This window comes from Sturnira hondurensis, unplaced genomic scaffold (genome assembly GCF_014824575.4).
Source record: "Sturnira hondurensis isolate 20B ecotype Veracruz unplaced genomic scaffold, ASM1482457v3 Scaffold0013537, whole genome shotgun sequence".
Taxonomy (NCBI): Eukaryota; Metazoa; Chordata; class Mammalia; order Chiroptera; family Phyllostomidae; genus Sturnira; species Sturnira hondurensis.
Window position 1 is genome coordinate 878,157 of NW_028086168.1, and position 20,222 is coordinate 898,378.

A 20,222-nucleotide genomic window follows, 5' to 3' on the forward strand; every position below is an offset into this window, starting at 1 on the left:
AAAATAAAACAATAAAAAAGAAAAATAAAGAAATCCCTGAAAGATGTAGCAAAAATAAAACTTTTCTGCAGAACTCAATATGCGCTGTCATTTAAAGGCCAACCGTTAGTAGGCCCTAATTGAAAAACAAACCTCGGTAATGTTTGGAAGTTCTTTTTAGGAATAACAAACAATGTGTCTTTAATATAAAGTTAGATTTAAAAACAACTCTGAAAATTTACAATTGATGCCTAAATTTTAAAAAGAGAGAAAACAGGAAGAAAATGTATTCTGGGTAAAACTTCTACCTTTACAGAACTCACAAGACTTTGGCAGAAAATAACAATATTTTAAAAAATCTATAATAGCATCCTTTATATTGAGTTGTAGTATATGCTAGGGACTTTGGTTAACAACTTACAAAGATCACCTCATTTAACAGCTCAGAGGTAAAGTGTAATAAAAACAACTAAGAGGTTAAGGAACAATGTTACAGACAATAATGTGTAATTTTTTGTATAGAAAAGCAGGCCACAGATAGGAGTTTTACATATATAAAATCTTAGGTAGTCACAGAATGAATGGAATAGGCTTGTCCTACCTGTCTTGAGATACCAGAACTGAGAAATTCAACTGGAAGGTAGTTTTTAAATGTATAAAATGGTGTTACATGTATGATATGTTAACATATATTACACCGAGAAATGATAAGCAAAAATAAAGAATCGAGATAGATTTTTAGGAAATTCACATATCATGCATGCCTATGATATTTGTGGAAATGTGTGATATATAATAGGTATCTCTTCATCACTTCCAGACACAGTCACTAAGAACGACCAACGAATGGCGCCTAGACATTCTTATGTAACACAGCAAAATCAACCACACTCTGGTGACTACTTTTAGAGTGAGAAGGAAAAAAAAATTTTACAATTATTTCAGTTAAGGGTTGAGCCAATTAAAAAAAATTACTCACAAATCAAATATTTAATTGCAGTTGAGTTTTTAAATGAAAAGAACACTTACATCTACAGTGCAAAGTACATCATTAAACCCCCACACGTGATTTGAAGAACAACAAAGAGCCTTCAGAACTCCCAGCCACTCTGAACTAAGAACAGTGCAGCAAGCTGTCAGCTCGGAGGAGAAATTGGCTATGTCATTAATCCTAAAAAGAGAAAAAGAATATACATAATAGGAAGTAATTAAAAGAACTACTCATGTGACATACTTAATGAACATGTATTTTACTATCATCAAGTGAGCCATTCATTTCTTATATTCAAGTATATATAATGCTCATTTGACAAATAACCCAGGAGAATCTGAGGCCCAAGATAAAAGTAAATGGTTGCAAATGCTTTCTATTGTTTAGTGCTGGCAAGTAACAAACAACAATCGGTACCGATGTCAATAAGCGTATCTTTAGTTCTGTGAACAAATCTGACCTATACAATTAACTTAAGCACATCAAAAAAGATTAGCCCTGGCCGGGTTGCTTAGTTGGTTGGAACATTATCCCATGCACCAAAAGGTCCAGGGTTTGATTCCCATTCAGGAGGCATCTAGGTTATAGGTTTTTATAAGAGGCACATGGTTGGGACATGTATGTGAGGTAACTAATCGATGTTTCTCTCTCCCCCTGCCTTCCTCTCTAAAATCAATAAAAACATATCCTTAGGTGAGGATTAAAAAAATAAAAAATTTTTTAATCCTTAGGTGAGGATTAAAAAAATAAAACATGAATTGGTTAAAAAAAAAGAGCATCAAAAAATTAAAGAAATTTAATTTAGGTAGGGCTAAATACAGTGTTTTCAAAATATAGGTAATTTTTATTTTTATTGCTTACGTTTTTGTCTCTCAGGTTAAGGAAATCACAGTATACAGCAGAGGTAAATTCAGGAATGAAAGAATATGGGGGTGGAAAAAAGCAGCTCTGGCTGGTGTGGCTCAGTTGGTTAGTTTCTTGTCATTCCATAGGCCAAGAGAAGGGCCTAGGCTGGATACCCAGTCAGGGCATCTGTCTCGGTTGTGGGTTTAGTCCCTGGCTGGGGCATGTGTGAGAGGCAGCCAATCGATGTTTCTCTCTCACTCAGTGTTTCTCTCCCTTTCTTTCTCCCTCCCTCTCCACTCTCTAAAATTAATAGGTACGTCCTCGGCTGAGGATAAAAAAAGTAAATAAAAGCAAATCATGTCCAAATGTCAGCGTAGGTAATTACTAAAGAAGTTAATTTCAAAGTAGCACCAAAGCAACAACTGTGTGGTTAGTCCTAAATTTCAGGGTAACTCAGCTCACCTTCCAGCATCCTGATGGCCCATACATACATTCATGAGTGTATTGCAGACGAAGCTGTAGCGATTGGCCGCATTGTCGCTGAGGATCTTGCCCAACATCGAGTAGTTGATGCTACGGGCTGAAGGATTCTCAATAAAATCCATCATGAAGTCCGGATCCCATCGCAAGTTAGAATTGGCAGGCATCACACTATTATATATGGTTTGCTTAACTTTTGAACAGGCACTACTGAGGTTACAAGAAGAAGAGTTAAAAAAAAAACAACCTAGAATAACTAGAAAGTTAGTTCATTTAAGGACAGATCAAATGGCAACAACTGTAATGTATTTCTAGAAAAGATTCACGCTGTGAATTCTTGATACCCATTTCTTGATAATCAGCACTGAGCACAGTGCCTAGAATGTAATAGTGGCTCAATAAAAAGTTGCTGAATGAGTCGAAGAGCAAAACAAGAATAAGACATTTGGTTACTAATTGTAATTATTGTCTAAATATTTTCACTGAAGGATACAAATTTGCAATCTGGAGTCAGGATCTGTTCAAAATGTCAGACATTATATAGTCCTCAGTGCTTTTAAAATCTTTATTTTTCTGTCTTAACTACTATTGCCCATTTTCTACTCAACTTTTCTTTCATTCTTATTTAGCAGTAATTCCTCATTTGTTTCATTTTCCCACCAAAAGTGAAACAAAAACCAACTCTGCTCTTTGCCCATTCCCTCCGTAACTTCACATCCCTAGTCCCCTCCACCTCGCACTGTTTGCCAACGGACTCTGGCAAATAGTAAAGCATTATCTCTATTTTAGTCAACTTCCCTTTATTTTAACAGGCTGTTCGTTCCTGTCTTTAGAAACCAAAAGAATCCTGCTTTTCTTTCTTAGTTTTCACAAGACTTAGCCTCTAATTTTCCTTCATTTTGAGACTTCTCCTGAGTTGATTCTCTCCAACCTCCAGCCTGGGTTGCCTCACTTTTCTGAACTCTATGGCTCACGGTAAACTCTTCTCACCCTTCCTTTCTATTTCATTTTCATTTACTATTTCATTTACTAGATTCTTTCCAGGTGAGCTTCTATGTTTTAACAAAGAGTTAGCTGCTACCTAGGCCACTCTCAAATTCTCACCACTCTCTGTTGCAGGCATATACAGAATTAAGGAAGTAACTCAGGTATTTTCCTTCTGAAATTACATGTATCAAAAAACCTGATAGAGTAATGAAAGCAACACACACCAAGCCAAAATGACGTATGTTACAATCTAGTTTCATCATTTATTAACTTATGATAAAGAACAATCATTTGTTGATAAGAAATATCATTTCTATAATGACGAAAATATCAGTTCGTCCCCTGGGGTTGTGGGAACGAGTAAAGATCTTAATGGAAATAACCCAGCACCGTGCTTGGCACAGGCAGCTGCTCAGTCCGAGGTAGATGTGAATTTGCTGCACGCCCCCCAGACAGATGGTGTTCAGATCCAATTATTAACACTGCTTTCACAGCTTACTAACAGAAATCTCTCTGCATGTCTAGCTTTTGTCTGACCACGTTTCTCAATCCCAAACTGCAAATAATGTCTGACTTCCATGTTTCCTAAGACAGCTGCATTTCTCTTTCACTTTATTTCTTTTTTTATCCTTACCCAAGGGTATTTTTATTAATTTTATAGAGAAAGTAAGAGAGGGAGGGAGTGACTGAGGGAGGGAGGGAAGGCGAGGGAGAGGGAGAAAGAGACTGACTGCTTCCCATGTGCACCCCGACTGGGGACTGAACCCACAAACTTTGGGTGTAAGGATGGCACCTCAAGCAACCGAGCCACCCGACCAGGGCATCTCTTCCACTTCTTTAATCGAGGAAACTTTAGATGGTGTCAAACCCTGCAATGCACCACTGTACTGACTCTGAGTAGCCCCTCAGTTCATTGTTGGTTTCCTAACTCTCCACACAGCCAGTGTGAAAGGCTTAAATTAACTCATTTCATACACTTGTACTATACTCCGCAAGGGCATTAGGGGTCAAATAGGCAACTTGGGCTCTTGGGAAATTTGCTAGTAAAAATGGGGCTGTTGCATAACCAAGTCATAGTCATGTATGAGAAAGCTCTCTAAAAACTGTAAACCGGAACTGAAAGCGCTCTGTAAAGAAACAGCAGAACACAGGGTATTATTACTATTACATCATTTCTGTGCCAAGATGTTTCCTAAGATTCGCTCCAACTTTCTATAAGGGACTATTTAGTCCCCTATAAGTATCATGGTATCTTTGTATAAATCTTTTATCCAATAGATATTTTTTTGAGTGTCTACTATAAGCCAGACACTCTTCCAGGTCCTAGGGCACAGCAGTAAAGAAAACTGAAGTTTCTGCTTTCGTTTCCACTCTAGGAATGGGATGGATTATAAACAAACGTATAGTTTACTGAGGTTAGTAAGTGCTAAGGTTCAAAGAATGACAGAGTAAGGGGCAGTGCGGGGTGGGGTGGGGGCTCGTGTCAATGAAGTGTGGAAGCAAGCACGCAGACAACTAGGGAAAAACTTGAAGAGAGAGGCAATAGTGAGTGCAAAGCCCCAGGATGGGTGCTCAGAGTGTCTGAAGACCAGTCAGGAGGCACATGCAGGCAGAACAGAACAGAGGGAAAGAGGCAGGAGAGAACATCAGACCCAGGAGATTCCAAAGCCTACTTCAATACTTTGGGGGTTTTAGTCTAAGCAGATAAGAAGACACTAGAAAACTTTATTATTCTTGTTTTAAAGGATGACTTTAGTAGATATGTTTAGCAGATTCACTCAGGAGAGTCAAGGAGGCAGGCAGTGGAAATGGTCAGAAGAACTGGGCTAACCAAGAGATGCCCACGGTACTGGTGACAGAGCGTGAGGGGCGGTCACAGAATTTACAAACACATGGGACGCGAGATGCGAGGGAGCAAAGAAAACTGGCATGACCTATCATGCTTTCCTTATCTCCTTCTAGACCCTACGATCAGTTTGTCAGCTATTACTGTCTCCTACAGTGGATTATCCAAATTCCCTAAAAGTAACATTAAATAAGTACGTATTTTCCAGCACCTGTCTACCTGTGGGGGTAGCAAGTACTGAGATGCGGAGAATGAAAGGGAAACAGGGTGGTGAAAGAAGCAGGGAAGCACACAAAGTAAGGAAAGGGGAAACAATGTTCCAAGTCAGGTAACAGCAAGCACAAAATGCAGAATATTTTCTCTCACGTTCATCTCAAAATTGCGATCACAGTTAAATATGCACTTGTGATAAGAAGTTATAGCCACAATGAAAGGGAATGGTATGAATTCAGGCAGACATAATTATGATTAACTTTCATTAATGAAAAGGATGGCAACACTGGTTGAGTCACTAACAAACGGAGGCATAATCCTACGCCTTTTCTTTTGATTTTCTTCTACCCACCTGAAGAGGTCTCCAAATTTACTTCTGAGGTGGCTACACGACACGTAGAGATCATAGAGGTAGGCTAAGATGCATCTTTCGGGGGAGGAGCACTCTGAGGGGTTCACAACGTGCTTCACCACGCCGCACAGCCTGTGGAAAACACGTGAGGACATGAGATGCACGTTTGTCTAATACATACACCCCTGTTTGGTCTTTTAGAGTGAGACTATGTCCATGTATTACTTGTGTAAGAAAAGATACGAGACTGTTAACACTAATCATCATTACAATAGTAAGTAATTGAGGAAAATATCAGTTTATTATGATATGGAAATACTAGGTATTTTTTAAAAAACTTCAAAAATGTCATTAACAACAAGAAACAGCAGAAATTCCTCCATACAGAAGGTATATGTTGATAAATCTAGAAATTAAGTGGCTGTGATTAGAATACAAAAGGAAAGCTGAAGTAGAGAATCTTACATCAGTAAAAATTTCACAAAATCAGTGGATTTTCAAAAATCCCCAAATCCATTTCTTTGTTAAGTAATAAATACATCTGGGAAATCCATTTTTAAAACCATGAGTTGGTTCTCACATAAACCTGATGAATTCACAGTTTTAGGTCACATTCTTTTTGTTTATCCAAACTAGAAAAAATTTACTTTATCTTATGTAAGAATCTAATGCCCCAGTTCTTTTTTAGTGACATTCTCTGTAAGTATTTCAGTTCAAAAGTACCATTACTATTGCAATCACTGCCATTTTTACTAAATCATAACTGTGATGTCTTTGGCCATCGCTCATACAACAAAAAAGTTTGTCCAACACAGAAGTAAACAAAAGTGGCCCACTGCCCTACTTGTGAGTCTGATTCCACTACCATCTTGTATTCTGTTACAGGGTTTGGCTGACAGCAGTGTTATAGATGACTCAGATTATTAAAGCTAAAATGGGCTTTAAAAATCATCTGATTCATCTCACTAATTTTACAAAGAGGGTTCTAAGGCTCAGAAAGGCAACGTAACCTGCTCGCAGGCAGAGCTAGTTCATAGCAGAGTCACAAGGAGAGCTCAGATCTCCACACTCCCAGGCCAGAGCTCACTCCACTATTCTGGGGATTGGGTGAAGCCAGAGGGAGCCTAGGTGTGAAGGCCAAGAAAGAATCACAAATTCTGGAGGTGAACTCAGCAAGGTATATGAAGAAATGGCAACCCAGACCCCATAAAATGACATTAGCAGATAAGGCCACCAGGCAGCTGATAAAAGCTATCAATTACATCAAAAGTGCCACACAATTATAGAAAAGATTCATTTGGTTAACTATATAAACAAAAAATTCTAGACATAACCTAATGAAACAAATAATTACTTGTAAATAAACATTTACTGAGAGTTTGCTAGGCATCAAGAGTCTAACAGTCAATGTTTTCTCAATTTTTTTCATTTGTTATAGGTAAGAAAAACATTTTACACTGAGATCCAGTATATTCATTTGTGTAAGTACAGCAAAACAAAATAATAGTTTGAAGTAAAATACTTACCCTTATTGTGTATGATAAAGTCAAAATCTAAATGTTAACATTAAATAACTTTATATTTACTAGAACATAAATTTAAAATGTCAAAATAAATGATATTGAAATAAATTGCAAAATAAAAACAAAAAATACTTGTCAAAACCTATTATATTCACTCCATGACCAATTAATGAGTTTCGTGTGGTTTAAAAACTGGCACACATGAAACGGCATCGATGCCTCCCGGTTCACAGGCTGTTGGCCGTCTGGGAGGTGCAGTTCTGTGACGCTGGGTGATGTATCACTTCACCACGCACTTCCCTGAACAAGCCAGACTTTCAGTTTCTTGACTTGTAAAATGGTGTTGATTATTCAACCTTACAGGGTAGCTGAATGTTATTCAACAGTCCTCTATTTCATGAATTTTAACATATTTTCTCACATTTAAAATTATCTGGGATAGTTCAGATTTCACTTAATAATCTATGCATACAATTCATGTGATAGCATTTCCTTTCCCCCTCCAAAAGGTGCTATTAAGGGGATGTCAGTCTAGAACAGAAAATAAATTGATTACACGCACTAGTTAACAAAAGAGTACTATAGAACCAAAGGACCTCATGTCTCTCTTGAGCCCAATCAGAAAATGGAAGAAAAAGAAAAACAGGTTGCTTTTTTAAAGTGTAAAGCCTGGGAAATGAATCTTCTGTGGACAAAAAGGAGCTTAGGACAGGGCTTTTGAGAGCTCGTCCCACTTCTCTGGTCCCTATAGCCTCAGTCCCTCGTAGAGATATCAGGTAATTATTTAACTCACTAGTAGCAGTAGTAGTAGGGATACACTAAGCCTATAATTAACACAAACCAAAAGACTAAGAATCAAGAAAGTCACTTGTTCCAGATTGTTTTATCAGAAGAGGGATTCCATTTATTTAAAGAATGAAAACAGAGAAGTAAATCTCCAAGACGACAATGAACACAAGGCTTATTTGGTATTGGATTCTCAGAAGATAAACTGAAATTGCACAGACAAAAAAGTTGTCATGTATGCACCATTCAAAATTACCCATGATGCTCGATGGGTAGCACAGATGACGATTGCTATAAAAGACTGGTTATAGTCATAGGAACTGGAGGGAGGGATGTACAACAAGAAGGAATAGAGAAAGGAAAAGAGAAAGGGAGGAAAGGAATCACACTTTGTTAAGAAAAACATACTATTTTCATGCCTATACTTCCTTCTTGGTATATGTTTTCTTGAAAAAATTATGCTTTAGCTATGTTATATCTTTTTATAAAAATAAACATCAGTGCTATTTTTCTCTTAAAACGACTGTAATATTTTCATCACAAGCTACACATTAGAGAACGTGTAAAATAATGATGTCATTATATATACTGACCCTTCAAACACCTGGGCTGTCTGGTCGGGGTTCAGGATCAGACAGCTATGGTGCCGCCTGAGCACTGCCGCAATGCAGACGCAGAGGCCCGTGGTGTAGCTGCCCGCCAGGCTGGAGGACTTCAGGAGCAGTTCGGCCTCTACCACACTCAGTTCATTCAGCAGCTACAGCAAATAAGAAAACATTTATTTCTAAAAGCCATGCATATATTGAGTTATTCTAGTAATACTGGATCTCACCCTTTACCTTGCTGCTCCAGGACCATATACATATACAACTAGTCTCAGAAAACACATTCTAGTAAACTAAAATGGTTTTTATTTTTAATCCTTTATCACATTATGGAGTCTTTCTTATCTAAAAGCCATGGCACATCATGTAATCAGGAAGCAGTTACCAAAACTTTATCACAGTCTGAGGTTCTAGACTGAATAACTGCAGAGAACATCCTACCTCTCACTTTTTTTTCTCCTTTTTCCTTTCTTTTGACTAAAAAAGAGATTTTTCAACCATTATTTTTTTATTAAGAAAGGTAACACCTCCAACAGAATAAGCAACAGAAACCAACTTTCATTTTCATTTACTAACAACATGAGATAATAAATAAACTCGAGTATATGTATAAGAAATATAACAGGAGAAAACAAATAATAAGATTTTAATTTTTTTGCTCTTAACATAAAATATACTCTATAATAAACAGCAAAATAAACTTTCACCCTTTCCTAAAGAAAGCAGCAAAAGACAAAAAAACCTGCCCGCAAGCCCTGACTGATCTGGCTCAGTAGGTTGGGTGTCACCCCACAAACTAAAAGGTCGCCAGCTCGATTCCTGGTCCATGCGTGGGTGTGGGGCCAGGCCCCCGGTTGGGGGTATGCAAGAGGCAACTGATGGTTGTCTCTCCTGCACATGAACGTTTCTCTCCCCTTTACTCCCTCCCTTCCCCTTTCTAAAAATAAATAAATAAGATCTTAAAAAGTACCCTTAAACACTCACATTTTAAAATGACTATTATATATTTTAGCATAGTATTATAATTATTTAATTGAAAAGTATCAAAAAAGCTGCAATTAAAATGCTAGTTGGATAGATGTCTCAATTGTTCAAAAACACACTGGGTGTCTCATTGCATGTTGTATGATGACTGGTAGATTTGTTTTCCTAAAAATGAGAGAAGCAGTGTCTCTCTGACACCTGTATTGCGAAGTCAATTAGTCCATTGATGTTCAGGGCGGGCTCCATGAGGTCAAAGATGAGCTGAATGTGGTGAGCCAAAGGGAGGTGATAGGATGTCCCTGATGCAAAGCTTGTGATCTGTTCCAGCACATTGTTAGAGATCTATGCAAACAAGAGTGAAAATAATTTTAAGAACAGTATTCCAAATGATTTATTAAGTTCTTTTAATTTTTAATATATCTGAATTTATGTGATTCTACTTAGAAGTTAAAACATTTCTACAAAAACCAAAATCATGTACAAATTGACTTCCTTACTATAATTTGAAGAAATAAACCATATTGCTATTAAGATTTAGACCCAACTACCCTAAAGGCAGAACAACTATAAGTATTAATTTATTTCAAGATAATATATATTTGAATATCAATGGTTTTTTGAATTAAAAGTTTCTTTTCAGTTGTATAGTATTTTATTTGTCATCAACAGATTTCTGTCTTGTTAATAGCAATGTAGGACCATAACGTAATAACATAAGTATTGCATTAGGAATGTTTTATACAATGGTGATGTTTTTCAGAAGATAAACATATTTTCATAGTAAAATTAGTTCTTCTGATAGTGACAACTTGACACATCAAACTGAACTATTCCACAGTTTGAGATGCTCCCAAATATGTTTTAAAAACCAGCAAATATGTATTAAAAGCAACTATGGCCTGAAACATAGACTGCAGAAAAGACTTTTAAGGAAATTCGAGTATTCCAAATGCCTCGTAAGCTGCGTCAAATGGCTACCTGGGATGTCACTTGATGCTGATCAAAATACGACAGGAGCTGGAGTTTGGTGAACACAGTCTCCAGCGTCGGGAACGCTTCCTGCTTGCTCTTCCTGGTTTTCTGCCCTTCATCTCCACCTGAACAAACACGCAGTAAACACATTAGCTTCATTTGAACAGAAACTCTTGGCTTCTTAATGTTACTGTTTTTACTGGAACATATATACACATGAAAAAGTACATAAACTTTATGAATTTATAAAAAGTAAATACACTCAGATGATGAAATTCGAACACGAAGTCATATGCTGGAATCCCAGAAAGTGCATTGGGCCCCTTCAGTCCCTCCCCCGTCCCCAGGGAACAAGAGCCCAATTTCCAACAGCATAGATGGACACTGCCCACCTTGGAACTTTGCATGGAACAAAAGACCCATGCAGAAACACAAACAAAAATAACAGATATGAGGAAGTAGATCCATCATGAGAATTCACAAAAGCATGCTTTGTTTGCATTTGCTAATACTCTATTTATTTACATAGAGCTGATATCTTGAAATCTCTATAAAAGATACTATTGATTCTTGGTAATTTGTATTCACTTTCAATGAAAAATATGAAAAAATAGTGATGGTCGTCAATGTAATACTTTATTTTAATGATATTCACATAAGTCATAATTCAGATTTTCCTCATCTGTTTTATGTTAATTAGCTTGCATAGTAGATATTATTGTTCTTTAGTTACTTATTTTGGGTTGTCTTTTTTAAAATCCTTACTTGAGGATATGTTTTTATTGAATTTAGACAGAGAGAAAGGAAAAGAGAGAAAAACGTAAATTGGTTGCCTCCTATACAAGCCCCAAACAAGAATTGATCCTGCAACCTAAGTATGTGCCCTGACTGGGAATCGAACCTGCAACCTTTTGGTGCACAGCATGATGCTCCAACCAACTGAGGCACCAGGTCAGGACAAAGTTGTCCTTTTTTCTGAAATTTTTAAATCCCACAAGTTTTGACCTTCTAGTTTGGTAAACTTCGTTAATCTTTTCAAAAGATACACCATTGAAAACCAAAGATGACGAATCAATGTAAATGTAAAACATGGTTTGACCATCTTTAACGGCAAATGTCATGTAATTTCAGATTATAAATACCCTTCGGTGAGGCCTGGTTGATGTGAAAACACTCCCAATGAATTCTTCAAAATCATACTTTCATATGTAGCCAGAAATCGAATACATGCTTACACAAGCTTTGTTTTGCTGTCTTACCAATCCTCACCTTTACAAACAAAAGGGGCAATTTTCCATTAACCTGAAAGGTAGGTAGCTAGCTTCTCCTGGGCACACTAGGTTTTCAAGAGTGACTTAAAGGTAAATTATCAGAAGATAGGTCACTATATCACAAAATTAAGCTATTTCTGGTTGAGAAATTTTACGTAAAATGAGGGAAAGACAAAAATCCCCTTTGAAGGTTCCTCTTCAAAGCGGTGTTTCTATTAATGATATCCCAAACACAGCATAGGACAACGATTGCCTCCTGAGTGCATGAACAAGACTTGCCTATTTAAGCCACTGATACAAAGATAGCACAGACTACAGTCTGGCGTTAAAAAACTCTGTGAAGGAAGGAAGTAGGCTCAACAGAAAAAGATACCACATTGCTTCCTTCCTCTTCCCATCCCTCTGTTTTCTAAAACCCCCAAATTCCATAGGCTCTGGAAAGACTCTCTAAAATTAATTTAGATTTTTTAAAAACTGTATTACAGAACCTTTTAAATGAGATAGTGTCCACCCCATTTTCAAGTAAACAAAAAAGTAGTTTCTATACTCCCTACCTGCAGAGCTTCTAAATTCAACCTTCTAAGTGCAACCCATTTCCTCTTTTCTCTAAGACAGTAAAGAGCCAAGGACAGATCAACAGCTTTTCTTAGAGCAGTTTTGCCCTTTTCAAGCTGAATAATGACCAGTCAAAACAACAACAGGGTTTCATTTCCCTTCTACACCTTATGCTTTGTCCCCTGGGCAGCTGGCCTAGTACAGGCAGGAGGAGGAAGTCACGGAAAGCGATGCAAATCACAGGAGGGTAACCTTTCCACTGTGAGAGTTCTAAGGACTAACCTGCCATTCAGACGCCCTCAACGTCACATTCAGAGTGACAAGAGTGCTGCCCTTGTACCTTGTTTTGCCTCTGCCCCTCTACTGACGGAGAGGAGGGACGGCTATTTGTATTAATTGTGTCTATGCTTTTCTGTAGCAAAGATCTAGCATGGATAAGCTCTACTAACTTATCTAGTAATTCATCTGGTTAAAGTCCAAAGGGTCCCCTGTGCAGAGGTTCAGAAAAGAGCATTATTTTGTACTGAACACCAAAGTAAGGTTTCTGGAGGTGGTTTAGACCATATGTAGGAAGTGTGCTGCTTGCACAGGGAAAATGAAAACTTCCCCCCCTTTTGTACTGTTTAAGTAACAGAGAAATAAACACCTCTGGTGGTAGCGTAGTACATATAATGATAATCATATTTGAAATCATATGACTGCCTAATAACATAAACAAACCTTGAAAAGATTAATTAGGCAAATATGAAGTGGATAATTACAAAATTTCAATTATGCAATATGGTAGCATAATATAAAGGCATAGCTTCCCTGTAAAAACTATGTAAAGAGCCAGGGGAAAGAGTATTCCAAGTAAAGGAGGCATTTGAGAGTAGACACCTAATTTTATTTTTCACTTGAAATCATGTGGTGACATGAGGGGCCACTATTACCTGCAATTATTCTTCTAAATAATGTAAGGAAAGGTCAGCAACTACACTGTCACGGTTTTCAATTATCATGCAAATATGAGGACCCAGAGCAAACCACAAGCTTGAAAAAAGATGGTAAGAAGAGGAGGGGAAACACTTCCGAAATTAGGGGTTTCCAAGTCATTCTTCAATACTTCATTTCTCACTATGGTAGAAAACTTAAGAAATATTTTAAAAAGTAGAAAATAAAAACTACCTACTTCTATCGATAGAACGTGCTCTTTTGGTAACCAGGATTACTATAAATGGAACGAAGGCCTTAAAATGCCAATGTGCTTATTCATATTTCAATGTGACAGTCATCCAGGAGAGGAAACGCTCCGGGGACAGTGCCGTGCACGCCATTCTGATAACGGCTGTGCTAAGAGGGAAGACGCAAGACAGCACAAGGGAAGCGAACAAGTTTGGGCTCTTTACCCCCGGTCTCCGTGGTGCTCTTCTTATTTAGGATTTTCAAAATATCTTTGGTAATCTTCTTCAGCTGATGCCTGGCTTCATCACGCTCTTTGCCCACTCCGTAGAGAAGGATCGTGCGCTGGTTACATTCATGACTTGAAGACTCGTCCTGAAAAACAGAAAATGCACTGTGAAAGCCTTGTCTGCAGCATCGGGGCCGCATGCCCTGCTTACGAAGTGCACTAACCACAGCATCTCCTAGCTGGCTTGAGGTGGCGGCACCCCGCCCGCCTGCCTTTCAATTCACCTCAACCTCCACTGGCAACACCTTGTTTTTCCAGTTTGGAACTTGCTAAAGTTAAAAAAAAAAAAGGTGTCTACTGACCTGAAGTCTTAATAGAAGCAGTTGATGTGGGCGTACCCTACAGAGTAAGTTTTGACTATTGAAAAACTTTTCACTGTTTAAAATTTTGCATGGTGTTAATTTTACATCATATTTACATACTATCTACTTGTATTGTTCCCTTACAGAAAATGTTTTTCTTAGTAAGTTTGGTTTTCTATGTACAGCATCATTAAATCTTTCATATTTAGAAAGAAGATCTTCCCAGGAGGCTCAAGTACTTTTATAAAAATGTTCCATTTACTTCCAATATGACTGTGTAAGACACATATGCATAGTTATTTGCAAACAAGACAGTTGTAGTACATGGGCCTCATCTGATGTGAGGTAAACAGCTGCAAAGGCTAACACGTTCTGTCTAACACCACCTTTCTCCTCTGGACCAGCGCCCCCGGCCCACCCACAGACAGTGAATTTAAGCACTATTTCTCCCACATGGGAAGGGAAATTATTCAGTCACAGCAAAACAAAAACGTGGACATGCTTCTAAACACACTCCTTCGCCAAAGTTAAATAGCCCAGGGTGTATCCTGTCATACACCTGGTTTTGAAGTTTTCTAACTTTCTCTCTCGGATCTCATGTGCTTCCACTTTCTCGGGATGATTCCCAGCTCTTTCCTTCAGTCCATCTTGTTTGTTTCTATATGTTTGTCCATAGTGGGTGCTTCCTTCCCCTCCGTAACAGCATCTAATCCTCAAGCATGAGAGAAGAACATCTCCCAGGAAACACAAACTGTATTGTGGTCATAATTAGTAGTGGCTACAAAACGAGTAAAGTAACTGAGACATGGAGAAGCGCGGTGCTTAATGTGGAGCACCACGTGGCAACGTGCTTCTTGTCTCTGTCCTGTCTCTGTCCCTTTCCTCTCAGTCCCTTTTCATCATCCTCTCTCTTGCACACTTCAATTCAAGGTACCACTTCTCCTTGCGCTGGTTCTTTTTTAATTATATTCTGCCATAAATCTACATTTTAGTACAATCTAGTATACCCTGCCACTCTATCTTGCTGCCTCATCCCCAAATAATTATTGTTTCAGGTGTTCAAACTTACCTCCTTCAAAAAAGAAGAAAAAACAGCTAGGAACAAATCTCTCCTAGAAGCTGTTGTCATTTAATATATCCTGAGTATCCAAATCTCCCCCAAATTCTTCAAAGACCATAGGAAAAAGTCAACACAGGGAGTGACTTCTACACCTGGATACACGTCTGAATGACCTGAGCTTTTTGTTAATTTCATGTTTTTGTTGTTGTCACAGTGTTGCTGATAAGTTTCTTCTTTTGTCTGGTGGGATATGCACAAATGAACCTTACAAAGGGAACAGGAGGGCACTGAGACAACTGTTGTAAACCCAGGCAGTGCCCTGACTGGTGTGGCTCAGTGGATTGGGCGTCATCCTGCACACGGAAAGGCCATGGGTTCTACTCCCAGTCAGGGATCAGTGGATTGGGCGTCATCCTGCACACGGAAAGGCCATGGGTTCTACTCCCAGTCAGGGAATGTGCCCGAGCTGTGGGCCAGGTCCCTGGTTAGGGGCGTGCAGGTGATGGTTTTGTGAGCTGACTGATGTTTATCTCACACATTGATGTTTCTCCCCCTCTCTTTGTTTCTCCCTCCCCTCTCAACATAAATAAATAAAAATCTTTCATACACAAAACCCAAGCAGTGACCGTCCTTTGCCCTGGGACTGTTCACAGTTAAGGTCCCTGTCATCAAATGCTTCCAGTGAAAACTGCGTAAGGCATGATAGAAAGATGTTAGCAACGAAGTTTATAGAGTACCTAGTTACAGTAAGACAAGGCACTAGGAACCCTGAGAAGAAGGCAAGATACAGTTCCCCGACCTCAAGGAGTGCAGATTCAGTGTCACACAGTAAAAGTAGTATTTGCAGAGCCAGAAGCCTAAGCAGGGTTGGTGAGGGCAGGTGTCCTGGAAAGATCCATGCGATCCTCACAAACACGAGGGAGACTGGGGCTCTACAGGACACCAGTAACAGCCCACTGCGGGGCGAGAGAGAGCTGCGACTGTATTTGAGTCCAGCTCCAGGGTCCCAGATAATGAACCTTTCTGAGCCTCAGATTCTTCCTTTGAAAAACGAGGTAACACCACCTGCCCCGTAGGTTTCTGTGAGAATAATTGAGGTGCAGAATGCAAAATACTTACTAGCACCCACTGCTATCCATTTATATTCCTAGACTTCCCCTTCTCTCTTGCACACCCTCCATATTTACACTGTACCACATTACTCAGCATTTTCTAAAGATGCTGGGCACTTCCCTCCTCTGCTGTTTTCCCTTCCGCCACTAAAAACACTCTCAACAGCCACAGTTCCACTTGTGGGAAGGCTGTGAAAAATTATAGTTCCAGGTCTCTCACTGCATCACCTCACTTTAGTGAAAGCCTGCACCACAGGAGGGGAACAGAGCCTTCGGAGCATGAATAACAGTGTTATTCACTTATTTTCTAGGTATTTCTTTACTGTCTGTCTGCCCCGCTAGGCTGTCCATTTTGTGAAGGGAATCTCAGGTATATTTTAGTAATATTTACATTTTATTAGGCACTGATTAGGTACTTAACATTAGTTGATTATACAAAGTAATGAATAAATAACTGAATTAATGAAAGAACATATGACTAAAAGATTAGGGAGGAATGAAGATAAAAACAAAAACTAGTTTTGTAGGAAAATTAACTTTGTAAGTGTGACAAAACTGAAATGAGAAGCAAAGAGAAAGAGTAAAAACGTTTGCAGGGTGTAAACAATATCTTAGTGGTGGGAATACAAAATAAAAAGCAAAATTATGTGAACAAAGTTAGGAAAGCATCTGGGTGAATGATTATCTCATTGGATTTCAAGATGTACTCAATAGGCAAACTATGTTAAAAGAAAAAAAGAAGTGTAGGTAATAAAGGCAGGGAGCTCATGAATTCTCCTTTAGGTGAGAGGAACTCGAGGGGTAGGTACAGGTGCTTTCTAAATATTTAGTGGGTGGTTTGACATGGAGACCTGTACAAAGGTGACAACTTAAGGATAAGAGCAATGTATCAGTGGGAGAGGAGGCAAAACCCCCAAATTCTCTTAGGGGAAGCAAAGGAGGTTGAGACAGTGAGGAGGATAAATAAGCCAAATGATGCACACTCATTCTCCAAAATCGGTAAGAGCACCAGGTAAGTCAAGGTCACATATGTCAGGGAGGGGATGTTGAGTAAGGGGTGTCATCAAGAGTATCAAATGCAGTGAAGGAGTCAATGGATGTGGCTTCTCTGATGTGTTTATTTAAAAAACATTTGTGAACCTCAAAAGAGAAGTTTCTCTACAGTGGTGGGGCCGACAGCAGGAAATGAGCAGTTGAAGTAAGACCAGGTGGAGAAACACTCGGAGGTGAAGGACGTGACCCACACTGACTTATAGTTGGGGATGAAGAACAGCAGCCTGAAAGAGAAAGTTGTTTATTAGGATAATCAGTGGCAACCTCTTGTTTCAAAGCCATGTTCCACATAAAGTCTCCATAAAGGATATCCAGAGTGGAGGGCAGATAACTGGTAAAAGAGAGAGAAAACAACAGTCTCTTGTCTGGCTTAACTAGGAAAGAAAGGGAGGCACACCTTTCTATGTAACCACAGAGTAAAAAGAAAATTGATAAAAACACATAGGAATCTGTAGGTAGAGAACTGAGCGACATGAAGAAGCTTCAATCAGTTTGTTGAACCCAATAGGCTCCAGGAGCTGGGCTAGAAGCAAAGTCATGAGTGGAGAGTGAGGACAGAGCTAAAATGAACCACTGGTCACCTCTGTTTGGTATAGGGACAGTAATATAGTAGGGACAGCTTCTGATAGTTAATATTTTTAGAAAAATCATGATAGCCGTTACCACTCTTCAAAATGGAAAGACAAAGACTTCTAAAAGCAACTCTTTTTCAATAGCCTACTAAGTGATTTTCAGCTGGTGTGCTGCAAGAATTTTTAAAACATGCAATACTTGACTACTTAGGCAGGGGTACTAACCTCTTTTCCCTTAGATTGTCAAATTAAAAAAATGACAATAGCCATACAGTGTGAATGAATCAAAATTATACTTATTTTTTGTCAGACCAGCAAAAAAGAGGGTTTTTTTTTGGTGTGCCAAAGAATTTTAGTAATTATGAGTGCCATGAGATGAAAAATGTTGCAAATCGCTGCCCTATGAGATTGGTTTATGCCAATTTTCTGAACATGCAGAAAATATACAAGTCTTCAAACACCAAGTTTTACTACACGAGAATTAAAACAACCTAAGAAAATAGACCAAATATTCCCAAAGGCACCAATGAGTTCTACTCTTTCAACTGGGAATTGAAATACCCTCAAATTGCATAGTCATAAGGAATATTAATGATTGGAGATGAGAACCAAAGAATCCTCCCACTATTCATTTACGTGGCAGGAGAAAAAATCAACTGGAGAATACACAGAAGCCTGCCCAGCCCTTTCGGGCCAGGCCACCGCTGTCCGTGGGTGGAGCAGCTCGTTTCCCCTGTAAACTGAGTTCTGAAAATCTTCAGATCAACAACTTTCTTTCTCCAGATACTCTACTGCAAAGACTTAATTGATAAGGAACTAGGAGGAGGCATGTCCAAAGACCCTGGAAGACCTTTTATACTAGAGAAATTAAAACATGTCTCTTGATCCAGATATTTTTAGAAGAATTGCAGTTAATTAAATTGATGTCTGCTCTGAGTCAAAGAAGTGATTAGAAATGTGGCCCCAACATGTGTGTGTTCATATAGATGTGAAAATGTGGCTAGACTATCAGAACTATGTAATCTCCTTATTCACATGTTCTGATATTTCTATATAGACTAGATAAATGTAGGAGTTTTAAATTAATAATTTAACACTTTTTAAAGGGAAATAAGAGTACCATTCCGATACGATAAAATTAAGCATTTCTAACTTCCCCAATCCTCTTTAATTTGCATGTTTAAATATTCAAATGAAAACCATGTATATATCATCTCCAAAAAATAGTAAAAGCCACTTTAAAAAAAAAACTATAAATTTACATAAAATTTTAGTCTTAGTTCATCTGTTAAAATAAAGAACTCTTAAAAAGAGGCTTCCAACCACTATTTTTGTAGCTGAATTCTTCAATATACCACATTATTCTGTTCATAATAAAATAACCTCAAATAAATGCCGTATCAGTAATGAGCCTTGGGCTGGGTTGAAGAATGGGTATGTCCACGTGCAAGAAGGAGGCTGTGTTCAGGGAAGGGGAAATGAGCAGCTTCTTCTCATCAGTAACTCCACCTGAATTGGAGTAAATTTTTCTTTAAATTAAGAAAATAGGAAACCCTTTTAATTTGATTTGCATATCAAATCTTTGTTCTACAATAGCTTCTAGTCCACAGAACAGCTGAAATGAGGCCCTTATCCAACATGCTCAGTGCATCCCAGGAGTGTAACTGATGTTAAGGTATTTAACTAGATATAGTAGTCCTCTATTTCCAAGCAAAGTATTTGAGACAGGGGTGACAGATAATTAGATGGGCAGAGTCAGCACTCTCATTCACTAAAAACCCCAAAGCCCTAGACTCCCTACTTTAGGAACTTGGCTTTTACCTAACCTAAATTCCTATACTCTTAACAGGAAAAGCCAAGCTGGATAACATAAATAAGCGCTGCCTTAAGACACATGTGTTCAGTCGGAACACCCACTAATGTCAAAAGGACCACATTTACAAACCCTGACAGCCTAAGAGCTACCTCTCCATCCTCCTGCCGCAAGTCGATCCCAAAGGGACACAGCCCTGCCATTTCAGGACATGGCTGGTGGTCCTTTGTCCAGAGTGATCCCATTCAGTAAACATTTTCAGATAAGCAGATAGCCTTTAGGCAGACGTGGCAAAATAAATAAATCAATGAAATCACTTGCATGTAAGTTTATTTTTCTAAGTCGTCCCAATCACTGAAAATAACCAAATCAATCAATGCTAGTCCTGCTCCCAACAGTTATACGTACAATTACAAACTGCTTGCTGTTGTTTACTAATAACCTGCTCAACTTCTCCTCGTATAATACAC

The 20,222-nt window shown here is 38.5% G+C and overlaps 2 protein-coding genes across 7 annotated transcripts in view; one reads left to right on the forward strand and one right to left on the reverse strand.

Annotated features, from left to right (window-relative positions):
* The window catches only part of MED12L (mediator complex subunit 12L), a 320,705-nt gene that overhangs the window by 67,353 nt on the left and 233,130 nt on the right, over window positions 1–20,222 (reverse strand). For 4 of the 5 annotated variants that reach the window (XM_037061803.1, XM_037061804.1, XM_037061805.1 and 1 more), the window contains exons 15-21: window positions 13,779–13,926; window positions 10,571–10,689; window positions 9,791–9,934; window positions 8,597–8,760; window positions 5,695–5,826; window positions 2,279–2,506; window positions 1,009–1,150 (exon numbers count right to left, since the gene is read on the reverse strand). In XM_037061803.1, coding sequence (XP_036917698.1) covers window positions 1,009–1,150; window positions 2,279–2,506; window positions 5,695–5,826; window positions 8,597–8,760; window positions 9,791–9,934; window positions 10,571–10,689; window positions 13,779–13,926 — 1,077 coding nt within the window. The remainder of the gene's footprint in view (window positions 1–1,008; window positions 1,151–2,278; window positions 2,507–5,694; window positions 5,827–8,596; window positions 8,761–9,790; window positions 9,935–10,570; window positions 10,690–13,778; window positions 13,927–20,222) is intronic. The other variant, XM_037061801.1, reaches the window with a different exon arrangement.
* The window catches only part of P2RY12 (purinergic receptor P2Y12), a 44,326-nt gene that overhangs the window by 18,425 nt on the left and 5,679 nt on the right, over window positions 1–20,222 (forward strand). The window contains exon 2 of one of the 2 annotated variants that reach the window (XM_037061808.1): window positions 7,133–7,175. The gene's annotated coding sequence lies outside the window, so the exon portion shown is untranslated. Of the gene's footprint in view, window positions 1–7,132; window positions 7,176–13,866; window positions 14,187–20,222 lie in introns of those variants that run through there. The other variant, XM_037061807.1, reaches the window with a different exon arrangement.